The 14,594-nt window shown below is 33.4% G+C and overlaps 2 protein-coding genes across 2 annotated transcripts; both read right to left on the bottom strand.

Moving 5' to 3' along the window:
* Window positions 1–188: 188 nt before the first annotated feature.
* On the bottom strand, window positions 189–853 carry LOC133673652 (zinc finger protein 2-like). Its single transcript, XM_062094488.1, has one exon. The coding sequence runs from the start codon at window positions 745–747 to the stop codon at window positions 241–243; it is 507 nt and encodes a 168-aa protein (XP_061950472.1). The 5' UTR covers window positions 748–853; the 3' UTR covers window positions 189–240.
* Window positions 854–8,922: 8,069 nt separating this feature from the next.
* On the bottom strand, window positions 8,923–14,137 carry LOC133673728 (4-coumarate--CoA ligase 2-like). Its single transcript, XM_062094602.1, has 5 exons — window positions 13,043–14,137; window positions 12,319–12,517; window positions 10,110–10,320; window positions 9,864–9,966; window positions 8,923–9,360 (listed from the first exon to the last, which is right to left on the bottom strand). The coding sequence occupies exons 1-5, from the start codon at window positions 14,039–14,041 to the stop codon at window positions 9,202–9,204; spliced, it is 1,671 nt and encodes a 556-aa protein (XP_061950586.1). The 5' UTR covers window positions 14,042–14,137; the 3' UTR covers window positions 8,923–9,201.
* Between the last annotated feature and the right edge of the window lie 457 nt (window positions 14,138–14,594).

The following is a 14,594-nucleotide window of genomic DNA, read 5'->3' as shown; positions in this document are numbered from 1 at the left end:
AATTTAGACCGGCCCACAGCAGCGTAATACTTATCTAGTGGAAGACAAAAGTTAAGCTCTATTTATAAAATTCAAAATCTTTTTTTTTTTTCCCAAAAGACATTCCATCCGATTTTCTGACTCTCCACATTTAAAGCTTTTCTGTTTTTAAGATTTAATTAAAATATCATGCATATCAAACATTAAAGTGAACAATAAAAAAGAAATCTTCGAAAATGAAGTTAGAAGTACTACAAGATTTCAAAGCCTTAAAGACAAATCTAGCTGGCTCAACTCTTCTTGAACATTTTCGGTTCTATATACCAGGGACCAAGAACCCCCTGCACCTTCTATGGAACCATAATTCATCTCTGTCCTGTCATAGCTCGCGTCACCAACAAACCTACCAGCATGTCCATGGTGCTCGAACCTTGCTATGGCTGGTTCATGATGTCGAGGAAAGCTTGGCCCACTCATGCAAGAAGACGATCCTGACCGTGGGTTCGATCTTCCATGAGCCCGTACGGATGAACTCATCTCTCGGCTCTTTTTGGCCAAGGTTCTCTCAAGCTTATGAGCATTTTGGTGACCCCCAAGAGCTTGTGAGCTATAAAACTTTCTTCGGCAGTAGTTGCATGAGAAAATTCGAGGTTCTGCCGGACTATGAGGTGATGATGAAGAAGAAGAGGATGGCTCGAGTACAAGTTCTAGGTTTAGTTGATTGCTTGGTAGGCTTAGATGTAGAGAGGTGTTTGGTTGGAAATCCATGGCCCTAGCCTAGAGGGATAGGGAGAAAGATAGAGTGAATAATTAGCCAAGTATTAATTGGAGATGGGGCTTGATGTAACTACGGATGAGTGGAGATCGATTATAATGGGGGGGGGGGGGGGGTTGGGGGTGAGAGAGAGAGAGAGAGAGAGATTTGTGGGAAGGAAAAAAAAAAGTTAGGCTATTTGAGTAAAGGAGAAATGTGGAGAGTAGAGATACAATGAAGTAGAAGGAGAAGGTCAGTCTTACATTATATAAGGTGCAATGGTTCACTGTTCCTGCAACCACATATAGTAGAATGAAAAAGAGATAGGCAATTTTGTTAGAATGTGTGTGTGAGAGAGAGAAAGAGAGAAAGAGACAGGAAGCTGCAAGGGCCAGTGTAGGATCGACGGGTTGTCGCCTCCATTAATGGCAGCATTATAATCCCTTGTCGGCCCTTGGAAAAATTCCGTCGTATTTCTCCTAATATATGTTCTGGTAACAGAGAGAACACTAAAAAAACCTAAATCTCAGTAATGCTTAGTTTTTATATCTTTTTTTCCCAATATCTTCTGAGCCTACGTAAATATTAGCCTATCTTTTCAATATGGATACAATATCAACTCCTCTCTAGCTATGATCAATGCAGTACGAGTTGAGATTATAATACACTGATCATGATTAATCTTGCTTGCTAATATTAGTATTAGATTAATCAACATGGAAAACCATCTTGACTTGACTAAACATGCAATATGATAATAGACCATTACTAAGTTTAGTCGCAAAACTATCCTATTGTCGTTGTTCATTGAACAACCCTACTGGATGAGAAGTAGCCCCTCTGCACTGAATCCATTTGCAAACCAGTTGGACACCTTTATGTTGTTCGATCGTAGACTACATTGTGACAAATAATCCAAGAGATTTCTGTGCTTAAGTACAAAACTCAATGTCCTTTCACTCTAGCTTTCCAACAGAGTACTTGTCAGTCACAAGATTTCTCCATGATATACGTATGAATGTTTTGCAACATTTTACTGAAAATTAGTTTCTTAGATCAAATAAACTTGACGTCCTTGTAACATAATTCAAGGATTATTTTTTAAAAAGAAAAATTTTAAACAGCCCTATCACCTTTAACACCTAACAAACCAAAAAAACCCTAAAAGATAAAACTACCTATCTACCCTTTCCCAACTCTCCCTTCTCCAGCACTGAAACTAGTCGCCCCATCCCTTTCACACCAATCTTTAGCCCCATAAAATGTTTTATGGTTGAAAAGTGTTTTTATAAAAATTTAAATTTTATTTTATAAAATTATTTTTATATGTATTTTTAGATCGTTTTAATGTATTAATGTCAAAAATAAAATTTTTTTGATATATTTTTAAATAAAAAATATTTTAAAAAACAACTACTATAATAATGTCAAACAAGTTGTTAGTGTTTCTTTATGCTTGTATAAAACATGTGAGCTTATATGGTATTGTGATAACGGTTGCTTTTCAAAGTGTTTTTCATTTTAAAATACATGAAAATAATATTTTTTTTATTTTTTAAAATTTATTTTAGATATTAGAATATCAAAACAATTTAAAAAATTTAAAGAATAATTTAAATTTTTTTAAAAAAAAACACTTTTTCACTCAGCAAAAACAAACTGTTCATACATCGAAGTAAACTTTTAGTGTCTCTAAAAATTAATTTGAGAAACTTTGGTACTGGAGAAAAGACAGCAGTAGTACTGTTGGTATGACCCATCCTAGTACATGACCTAGCGGGAACTTAATAATGCTATGAACTTAATAAATCCGGCCATCTATCATGTGCATCATTCATAATGTCATTGGCAAACAATCCTAAGACAAAAGTGTTGGAAATTGTAGAGAACAGATGATCGTTATCGTCCATAATGCCCTAGATGGGACCCCAATTTCCTTGTATGTGTGCCACCAAGGTTTTAAGTCGTCTACCTCACATCACATCCCATGGGGAATCTCTCTCTTTCTCTTCCAAATTTTGACATTGTAGTTAACTGAGACATGCACATGGGGCATGGGATTTAAAAAACTTTATAAAGAGCAAACAAAATAAAATCGGCCACTACCCTACGTGCTCTCAAACAGCCACTATAGTTTAATCGATTAAATTGGATAAGCTCTCATTAACATAATGATAACAATGATAATTGTGATCATGATTGTGGGATCAAGGTCTTGCAGGTCGGCTATGATTGCGCTGAGTGCTGTCTGTTAATCACAGACACAAAACAAACCAAGAAACTACATGCTGTTTATGTAGTGTATATGTATAGCTAGTCAAGTAGTCATAACATGAGATTCCAATCTCGCTAGGAGCACAAATTCCTTTTCTAAAGCATATATTATGTAGCAAATCAGTCAATAGGAATGTGTCTCTTTGTGCTTAACAAACCCATAAGACATGGAGATATACACTTGATCATATCCAGCGTACATCTTCATGTCTCGGTGGATTTTCCTTGTTCTTTTATGTGTATATATATAATATATATACGCACAACGTACCTAACTAAATTTATCAAGTTAAATATCAAAGCAGAACAAGCGACAGAGGGGTGGAGTGAAAGAGGCTCACATGGGAAAAGTTGAAGATGTTGGCGAGGGTGGTGATTAGACTGAAAGGAGCCTCTGGTTTCGCCGTATAGATAATAAGGATAGCCAATAAGGACGTCCTCAACATTCACCCAGATGACTGTGCAATGTTTGTGCGTTGTCGAACATTAATTAATGGGCTATGGAAGAGCTCAGTATTATGACTTGTGGTTCTCTTTTTTACCTACAAGTGGATAACAACTTCTATACTGTGCATTTTGCTCATCAAAATATGCCCCCATTAATTATAGCTTCTCGATTTTGTGTTCTGCTGGAGGCGGCCCAGGAGGGTAACTTGTAATGGGATAAGAAATTTCTCAAGGGATATAATACCCTCATCTCTTCAAGTGGCTTTATGTGGTGGGCTATATATATATATAGGTGTTGAAACTGGGTTTTTGTATTTTTCTTGTGGTGTATATGCACTTTCTCTTCAAGTGTTTTTAGTTCTCTTTGGTTTGGCTGCAACCACGAGTTCTGCTTTTGAATTTGGTGCTAAGATAGCTGCCATCACTGTTTGTTTGTCGAGAGTAGGGTCCGGTTCCTGCACACTTTTTACCCATATCCTCCCTGCACTTTTTGGGACTTTTTTGGTTCAGCTTTTGATCAACGATGGAAATTATTTGCAGATGTGAGAATGATTTTTTTAAAAAGTTATTTTTAAATTACTTTTTATATAAAAAAATATTAAATTAATGTTTTTAAACGGTTGTAATGTTTTAATATCAAAAATAAAACATTTATATATAAAAAAACATTATTTTACTTCATTTCCAATTAAAATAATATTTAAAAAAAACACCTGATCAAAAATCCATCAAACAACCCGATTGAGTTTTATCCACGTCTCATTTGATATTAGTAAAATAGGATAAAAACATAATCAAAGGAGGTAAAGAGTACTACTATTCAAGATCATATGAAATATGATTTTATTGTAGTGATAGGTGGCAGACAAAAAAGCAATTCAGGTTGACCTTCGAAATTGACACGTCGTCTATTGGAAGCTGACTTGTCACCACTGAGATTCTTCTAATTAAGTGGGGGGATGCACAATATGGATTTCTATTTTATTTTATTTTTCGTCTTTTTGTTACACAGTAGGTGACTGTGTGTGTACTCATCAACTGCACTACAAACTAGCAGCAACTAACAAGTGATGATAGAGAAATTGGGCGAAGAAGAACACTGTTTGATCCACACATTTCAAGAGATAATGATATAATATATCCAAGCATGGATAACGTTGCAAACCATCCATGTTTTATCCCATGTGTTTAGACTTGGAAGGTTAATATCACTTTGAGTTTCAGTGCAGTCATCAAGAGAGAGCGATAGGGGGAGGGGAGGAGCGGTGTCTGTTGTCTTTCATTTGGGCTGTATGGCCCCCCCCCCTCCTCCACCACTTACAATTTGGACTTGTGTGATAATATTGAGGAGATTAGAGTGCCCCGTAGGCTTTACACTCTCATGGCAATTCTTGGAAATGTGTGAACTGACTCAGTTTTTCCTACAAAGTTATATTCTGTGTGCCTGTTTTTCAAAGTAAAGACAATCCCTTCATCATTTATTTAGATTTCAAAAGAGACAATCGATAGTCCTCTACGCTAGGAATACTTCATCCTTTGCTTCAGTTTGATACTGTATCCTTTTGTAATTTCTTACGTGGCCAGGGAAATACAGCTTTCTTTTTTTTTCATCTTTCATGAAATCTGACAAAATATTCCTGATAGTGTATACAGATAGGTATTACTTATGAAATAATCTTGTCGATAATATCTATCTATAAATTTATTGATAATATTTAAGTTATAACCTATCAAGTGACCTCCTCTTTTCCTTTCCTATTTTTTCTTCTTCTTCCTTCATTTTTCTCTCAAAAACCACAGCCCCCCCCCCCCATTTTATTACAAATCAAACTCTCATCACCATAAATTTTACCACCTCAAATACACTCAGTTTATCAGCATTCATATTCTGATTTAAAAAAAATTTAGGATTTCTCACATCAAATAATCAAAAATACTCATTTTTTGTTTGAACTTAATTTTAAAAAGTTAATTTTTATTGCATAAATTTGTAGTATATGTATTCAAAAAAATACATTTGCTATGATACCAAAATTTAAAACCTCACTCCACTAGCAAGATATTATCCGCTTTGGCCCACGGGCCTCACAGATTTATTCATGGCAACCACGCATGACCTCAAAACGCGTCTTACTAGTCAAGGTGAGCATACTCATATAAAGCCCTCCCCGAAGTTCTCACTCGCCAATGTGAAATATTACAATCCACTCCCCTTAAGGAGCCCAACAACCCCGTCAGCACAACGGACAACCAGTGAGCCGGGCTCTGATACCAAATGTAACACCCCACCCCACTAGCAAAATATTGTTCACTTTGACCCACAGGTCTCACGGATTTGTTCTTGGCAGCCACGCATGGCCCCAAAACACGTTTTACTAGTCAAGATGAGCATGCTCATATAAGACCCTCCCCCAAGTTCTCACCCACCGATGTAGGATATTACAATATGGAGTTACCACCACCCATAAACGGATTGTCAGTGAGTAGTGGTTGATAAGTGCTTAGAGTAGTACCTACGCTGCTTGGTTCATCAACAACCGTGCAAGTGGAATTCCCTACTTCTATAGGCAGAATATATACTGGTATAATATAGATTATCATGCCTTCATGGAAATTCCTTACTTTCAAGCATTGTATGGTCGATTACTTTCAGATATTCTTCATTATCAAATTGGTCAGTCTCTAGTTCACGAGGTCGATAGGCAAATGTTGTCTCGTGATGTTTTGTTACTGTTAGAGAATAATATAAATCATATATTGGGACCTAAGCTAAAAACTTAAGCTATTAGGTTGAGATGGTTCTTTAACATAGTATTAGAGCCTTGATGACCAAGTAGTGACGAGTTTGAATCTCACCATCCTTATTTATTTGATAAAAATTAAGCACAAGATAATATGAGTTTGTACAAGTTTCAAGCTCAAAAGACTTTCACTTGAGAGGTGTGTTAAAAAATAATAAAATTTTTATTTGGAACCTAATCTAAAAACTTAAATTTTTGAGTTGAATTGATTCTTTAACCATTAAATTTGATCCATCGACCATTGTTTCCTATTTTTTTCATCTAATTAAAATAAAGTCAGCTTATTCGACCTAGTCGGATCTATAATTTGAGTTGCACATTTTTCTTTGTTTTTTAAAATATGCTTGCAACAGCTAAACATTGATTTTTGAGCAAAATAAATAGTTTGGCCCCGCGGCGTAGCCCGAATATCAAGTCTAGTTTCATCCTAAACATTAAAAAAAAAGATCCAAATTAAAAGTAATTTTATGATGCTTATGAAGTAACTAATGACATCTTATTAGTTACTCCTTGGACTCTTATTAGTTACTTCTTGGACTCATTTTAAAGGAATAAAGAGATACAAGTAGGAAAGATAAATTATAAATAAAAATATTCTTATTTTTTTATGGGTTATAAATTTTTTTTTTCTCAAAGTTATGCTAAAGTTCCTTCAACACCATAAAGTTTTTATCCAATTAATACCATTATAAATGTGATTGGATATGGGGTATTTATTCAAATATATGTGTGGATAATTTTTTTTAGATAAAAATATAATTGTTCATTTGAGTTTAACAATTTAAATTTTGGGAAAATAATATATAGCACTGTTGATTTGGTGTTCAAATATCACTAAATTAACCATTATACCCTTAATTAAGTGAAAAAATGAAATATTCTTAGAATTTCTTGCTAACCACAAAGAAAGAAGGACACGGACTAACGGCATGATATTTGTGATTCAATTAGCCTCTGATCTCCGAATAGTTTTCCTTTCGTTACTTTATTACTGGGCCGATGTCATAGCCACTTTCAAAGCTTAAGCTTAGCCCAAATTTATTTTAACAATCAACAATTAACAGAAAATCTAAAATCATCTTCTTCAAACTTTATTTCTCTTCAATTACATTTTTTTATGCTCAAATTCATTATCAATTTATCAAAAATCATTAAGAAGAGTCATAATTGAAAGTGCAAAACAAAGACAAAAAGGGTGGCAGGAAAGAAATCACTTTGTTCCTAATTTTTAAATCATAACTTTTCAGTCCTTTAATATTTTAAAATTTCAATTGTAGAACAAAACTTTATTTTTATTATTTTTCAGTCCTTGGTTTTAAACAAAAAAAAAGTCTCAGTTTGCATCGTTTTAGCCCACGAAAAGAACAGATACGTTGAGTGTTTTATTGGTGTTATAAGTTAAAAATGAGTTAAAATTTGGGTTGTTAGATCAAAAAACTATCTTTCTTGATTTTTCGACCGTCATTGTGGCTAGAATCTAGGGAAAAATAACCAGTGAGTCACCTAATTTTATTTTTTTCAAACAATTTTAAGACAAATAACATGTCATCCATTCTATTTTCAAAAAAAAAAAGTCCTTGTACAAACCTTTTGTAAAATGGATAAAGCCCTGCTTGGCTTTTTTTAATTGGCACCTTTTTATGTGTGTGTGTGGTGTGTGTGTGTGTTATATATAAAATAACGTTTTAATTTATATTTAGATTAATATTTCTTCTCTTTAATTTTTTAGATTGTTTATTTAGTATTTTTAAATAGTGATTGTTTTTTAATAATTTTGTATGTATTTAATATTTTAAAGATCATTTTAATTCATCTATAAATTTATTTTTCTTATGTTTTAAATAAATAAAATTAATTTTTAAAAAATAAAAATGATGTATTCTAGGTAAGAAAAGGTGACCTTCAAGGAAAAAAAATAGCATGTGCATCAAAGAAAAAGTTGGGGGGTTAAATATCATATTTATCTACCTTTTACTTTTATGAGATTAATTATCTTTCTATTTGAGAATTTGAATGGCATTAGCTGCTCTTTCTCAATTTATTGGTTCATACACTAAAAGATTTATTTTGTTTAGCATAAACAGTGTCATTATGTTTTTTAATGGTAGATGTTTTTTTTCAAAGTACTTTTCGCTTGGAAATGCATTAAGATATTTTTTATTTTTTATTTTTATCATTAGCAAATCAAAAAGATTCAAAAACACAAAAAAAAAAATAATTTGAAGCCAAAAAAATTCCAAAATATAGTTGGACTGCAATGACAAAAACCTTCTTAGTTTAGAGAGTCATGATATAGCGAAACACACTCGCGACGTGGTCCTATTTCTCTACTATATTTAAAATTAATTTAAGATCCTACACGTGGTGTTGCGTTAATATTTTTTTGTATTTATTAACATAAATGATCATCATTTTATTTTATTATATGTAAACACTAATTTTTTTATTTACAATTATATTTTTTTCATTTCAAAAAAAGTGTTAACAACACTTATTTATTCATTTTTTTGCATTAGAAAAAAGTTATTCGACTCATGGCGAGGCGAGCAGAATAGACATGTTAACATTTTTTTTATTTGTTGACAAATATAGTTTATTTATTTATTTATTTAAAAAATGCATAAATTTCTTAATTTGTAATTAGAATTTTTATATATAAAAAAAACGTTGGAGAAATTTGCATATTCATTATTTTGACACTGAAGAAGGAGGTTAGCTAAGAAGAATGGTTTGACTTTGCAACGCTAGCCTCCATTAATTAATACAAATCTCGTTCTTCTATTCACCAAGCTTCATATATAGTTTAGGTCGATAGCAACAATTGAAAATTGAAGGCTCTGAAATCATCAAGTTTACATATTCTCCTCTCCCTTTTGAAACCCTTTTGGATGGAGGCCGCTAAGGAAAGAAAAACACATCAGATGCATTTTGCCTCTGAACTTCAAACTAATGCTGGTTTTGCATAGATGTCGTACTAGGAATCTGATGTGGAATATCACCAGCTGCAACCCTTGCTCTGAGGTCCTTTCTCAAGATTTTTCCCGATGGGGCCTTGGGGATGGCCTCCGTGAAGAAAACCCGACCGATTCTCTTATAAAAGATCACCTGTACAATAAATCATCACACCAATTTAATCATCAAAATGTGTACATAATCCAGAAAGACTGTAAGGGATAAATTCTAATAAAAAAACCGTATCATTAATTTATCAATATGCTTTTTAGACAGATAATATAGGTTTCAAGTTTTTGGCTTGGGAAAAATCGTATCATTAATGAATCATTAAGCTAGCTGCCATATCACTTACGTACGCCATGGAGTGTAAGATGTCAAGGGAACATATTGAGCGCTTCAATGTTGAGTAGAGGAACATGATGAGCATCTTAAGAGAGAGAACCCTTTTCTTTTTTTTTTAATCTCATAGAGCAGTGTGGACATGGGCAATATCAAGGTGCCATCTAGTTTTCTGGGGCTTGTGTAACTGGTTCTAGGGTTGTGAATATTGTACTGGATTTTTCTTAATCTATTATAACTTTGTTCTTCAAAAACTTTACTTTAAGAGTGGAATTAAAAGAGTATATATTAATTGATTTATCAAATGTTAGTACCTGTTTTGAGATATATTGTTTGATTTCATCCTCGGTGATCTTGGAACCATTTGATCGCACCACAAAAGCAACCGGAACCTCTCCGGCAGCTTCATCTTTCATGCTGAAACACCCAAAAATTTAAAGAAATGTTACTAATTATATAGATAGATGTTAATGGAAAATACCTAGAAACTAACTAATACTAGAATTATATACAAGAACTCGTTGAATATGTACACGTTATTTAATAAAATAAGAACTTACGGTACGACAGCAGCATCAGAGATGTTGGGATGAGCAATCAACATTGCTTCAAGCTCAGCAGGTGCTACTTGGAAACCTTTGTATTTGATCAATTCTTTCAAACGATCCACGATAAAGAGTTCATCTTCATCAATGTATCCAATATCTCCCGTGTGCAACCATCCATCTTTGTCTATCGTCCTTTCAGTGGCCTCAGGATCATTTAGATAACCTACCAAAAGCAATCAGAAACATATATTCATATTTTTAGGGGAATATTAATTAAATTATTGTTTCCCTTTTTTTACAATAAAAAAAAAACATCTCCTTTCAGATGCTTTTATTTTACTTCCCATTAATTAATTTCTTTTCCTTTTCTCTGAGGTAGAATTGTTCACTCAATTTACCGAGTTTTAAATTTGAACTGGTTGTAGTACCATCATGACTTAAAGAGTATTTAACGGTAGTTATTTTTTAAATAATTTTTTATAATAAAATATATAATGATGTTTTTTATTTTTTAAAAATTATTTTTGATATCAGTACATCAAAACGATTTAAAACATACAAAATATATTAAATTTTAACAAAAAAATTAATTTTTTTAAAACACAGTCCAAACATATTCTTAATCCTTCTTAGTAAAATGACTTCATGGGACAACATCAATATATTTGGTTTAAGTTTCTTTATATCTGTTTGATGCACTTATTCAGGATTTTTTTTTATTGTAATAATTGTTATTTTTTAAAATATTTTTTATTTATTTTTAAAAAATTATTTTTAATATTATCACATCAAAATAATCTGAAAATATTAAAAAATAATTTAATAAATAATTTAAATTTTTTCAAAAATATTTTTAAATTAAACCAACTCACAACTCAAACCCAAATACACACCAGTAACATTTCCGCGTAATCATGTTCACCCTGATCCTTCTCTTTTTACTAAAAAAACACTGTAATTAATTAGTAATCATGAGTTATTATATATTTTCTAGTTGAAAGAAGAGTACTTTCTGTACTCATGGATCATCTCACAAAGGAAAATATTTCCCGCTCGGCATGCGTAGTTCATAAACATACAGGTTTACTAAAACAACGTAAATTTTCAGGACGTAGAAAAGCGTGAAACGAATTAAAGGGGTGATTATAGTAGTAGCTTTATAAAATATTTGTTATTTAAAAATATATTAGAATAGTATTTTTTTAATTTATTTTTAATATCCGTAAATCAAAACCATACAAAACTATAAAAATAATTTATTTAAAACAAAAATAAATCAAAAGTTTTTAAAACTTGTACCACAATGAACACTAAATTCTCTATGAAAAAAAATAGGTGGAGGAAGAACTACGGCCCATTTCTGTGGAAGCCTAAGGCCCATCATTTGTAAAAACATAACCCGTAACTTGAATAAAGACACTAGAAAGCTTTTTTATACAACATCATAAGAAAAGTCGCACCAGCAGCCACGCATAACATGGTCAGTGGTGGACATCAGACAGTGGTCCAGATGTCCCTCTTATCTACTAATTGGTATAAATGGACCCACGCCCAAAAATAATCTTTTGATAGCTAGGGGAAAACAGGGAATTTTTAATAAAATAATTAATTGATAGGTATGTGCATGTTTGAATTTTAGGGCTTAATTCAGTAATCCAATTATAATTATCTAAACGGTTGAAAAATAAAAAAAGTCCCCTATTTATAAACCATACCCTACAAAGGGTTGGTGGGAACGGTGGACCTAACGTTTTCTTTTCGATTAACGTCGGTAGGGTCATGCTTGTCATTTGCCAATCACGCATATACACTTTAACGTGCAAATAAAATAAAGTTGATCATGGACACTGGAGGTTTATATAGTTGTTAATTTCAGGGCTCGTATAATTAGTTGAGGTACGCGCAAGCTGGTCCTGATATCCATATTAAATTAAAAAAAAATAGAAAAATCTATTTTATTTTATTTTAACGTACTTAATTACTCCCAAATCGATGGAGACTTTCATGACTTTTTCTTTAAAGTTGTGTGGTACATGAGATTTCGTCGCTTAGAAAGGTTTTACTTTAAAAAAAAAAATCCATTTTCCACCCTGAAAGGATAAAATTATTCTTTACTACTATAGAAATTTAAAAAAAAAATCTTGGCTCTCCCAGATTTTTAATCCTGTTGAACATGCAACGAAGCAAGGAAACGTTATAGAAAAATGGTAGAAATGCGTACCTTTCATTATTTGGCAACCCCTAATGCAAATCTCGCCGGCTTTATTTCGCGGCTGGGAGTCACCGGTTTCCGGGTCGACAATCTTCATCTCTGCATTTCTAACAACAGTCCCACATGCGCCAGATTTAATCTCAAAGGGTTCCTTTGCAAAAGCTAAGCACATTGCTATCACGGGCCCTGCCTCTGTCATTCCATATCCCTACGCATATAAACTTGGCGTGCGTCAATGGGAAAACGAAGAGTTGCTTATCCTTGTAATTGATTAGTTTTTAGCCCATGACCCCCAGCAATTAATTTACAGAGTGTTGAAGTGTGGCCATGCCAAACCTAATTATGGTTGATAACTTTAATGGGATTATTAATTTTCCTACCCACTATCTTTAAAATATATATATATATATAGAAAATAAAAAACTAATCTTAAAAATAAAAAAAAAAAAGGAATTCTTATCAATATCTGATGTGATTTTTTTTCATTTCTTTTTGTGTCTATATTTTTCTTATGTTGTAAGTATTCTATAATTACAACTTGAGCACCATAAAAAATTTTCAAATCTAGCAACAAATCTCAAATATCTAAACAAACTAAATACTATATAAAAAACATTATAATCCAAGAGTTATTTATAAGTTTTTTCTTGTAATGTGGTGTAGAACTAGAAAAGAAATTATGTACATATGTAAATGATAATCCATGATATATCGTAATATATGATATAACTACCTGTCCAAGTTTAGCATTAGGCAGCTTAGCTCTGACTGTATCCTCAAGCTCCTTCCCCATCGGTGCTGCGCCAGACAGCACTGTCCGGATCGAAGAAAGATCATACTGATCAAAGACTGGACTTTTTGCAATTGCCAGAAAGATAGGGGGCACGAGTGGCGCAATTGTCACCTTATATTTCTGTACAAGGTCCATTAATGAAACCGTCTCGAATTTTTGCATAAGCAAAATTGCTGAACCAGCTCTTAGCCCACAAAGTAATACGGAATTGAGTGAATAGATGTGGAACAAAGGCAGCACACAAAGAATCACATCCCTCTCGTGAAAATAGAGATTAGGGTTCTCTCCATCAACTTGTTGTGCCACACTAGTAACAAGCCCTCTATGAGTCAACATGACACCTTTAGGGAGACCTGTAGTCCCTGACGAATAAGGGAGTGCCACGACATCATCAGGCTTAATCTTGACAGCAGGGATTTCATTCTCATCAGAGCTTGTCAACTCTGAGAAATGCAAGCAGTTTTCTGTAAGAGAATCGATGGTCATTATCTTAACATGATCATTTTCTTGAGCAAACTGTTGCACTTTCTCGGCGTAAGCTGCTTGTGTTATTATCAGCTTTGCCTTTGATGCTGTTGCTTGTTTTGCGATCTCAGCTGAAGTATAGAAAGGGTTTGCAGTTGAGCTAATAGCGCCAATGAACGACGCTCCAAGAAATGCAAAAACAAATTCTGGCGAGTTTTGGAGCAAGAGCAATATAACATCGCCTTGTTGGAGGCCTAACTTGTAGAGGCCAGAGGCAACTTTGCGTGATGTGAGCTCAACATCCGCATAAGTGTAGATATCACCGGTAGGGCCATTGATCAAGCAAGGGTTGTCTTTGAATTGGGAAAGCTTTTCGAAGCAATAAGTGTGTAAAGGGAGGTGGTTTGGGATATAGATATCAGGGAGTTTGGACCTGAAAATGAATTCTTGTACTTGATCCTTACTGGCCTCCATTGTTTGGAAAGAGAGAGAAATGAAAGAGAGATTTTTTTTTCTTTTTCTTTTTTTGGAAGCAAAAAGGTAAGTGCTTGGTTTTGCTTCTAGGTTGAGGTAATATATAAGGAGGTGATGATAGAGGAGAACCGGTGAGAGGGAGTTGATGGGGATTTCACTCTTTATCACTAACACAATCCAAGAAAGCAGATTTTATTTAATGATATGCTAATCGTATCCGAATATATATATATATATATATATATAGGGCCCCAATAAATTGGTTGCCATGTGTTTTAGGGTGGGATTTTAACGATGTTTTTTTATTATAATCTTTGATCACCTAATTTGAATTCTTTTAAAAAATAGTAGAGAATGGAGATCGGTGGTGAAGTAGGTGCGTGCGCATGTTACGTTTTTGACTGGAAGACAACACCCATATGCCAAGTAGGATAACACCTACCACCACCTTGTCCTTTAATCAGCCGGAGATGGGTGGTCATTGTGCTGGTAATGATAGACACCGCCTCTCACCTCCCACGATGGCCACAATATATCCCCTCTTTAAGAAACT

This window comes from Populus nigra, chromosome 15, assembly GCF_951802175.1.
Source record: "Populus nigra chromosome 15, ddPopNigr1.1, whole genome shotgun sequence".
Lineage (NCBI taxonomy): Eukaryota > Viridiplantae > Streptophyta > Magnoliopsida > Malpighiales > Salicaceae > Populus > Populus nigra.
The sequence above is the reverse complement of the archived record's forward strand: the minus strand, read 5'-3'. Positions and strand labels throughout refer to the sequence as shown.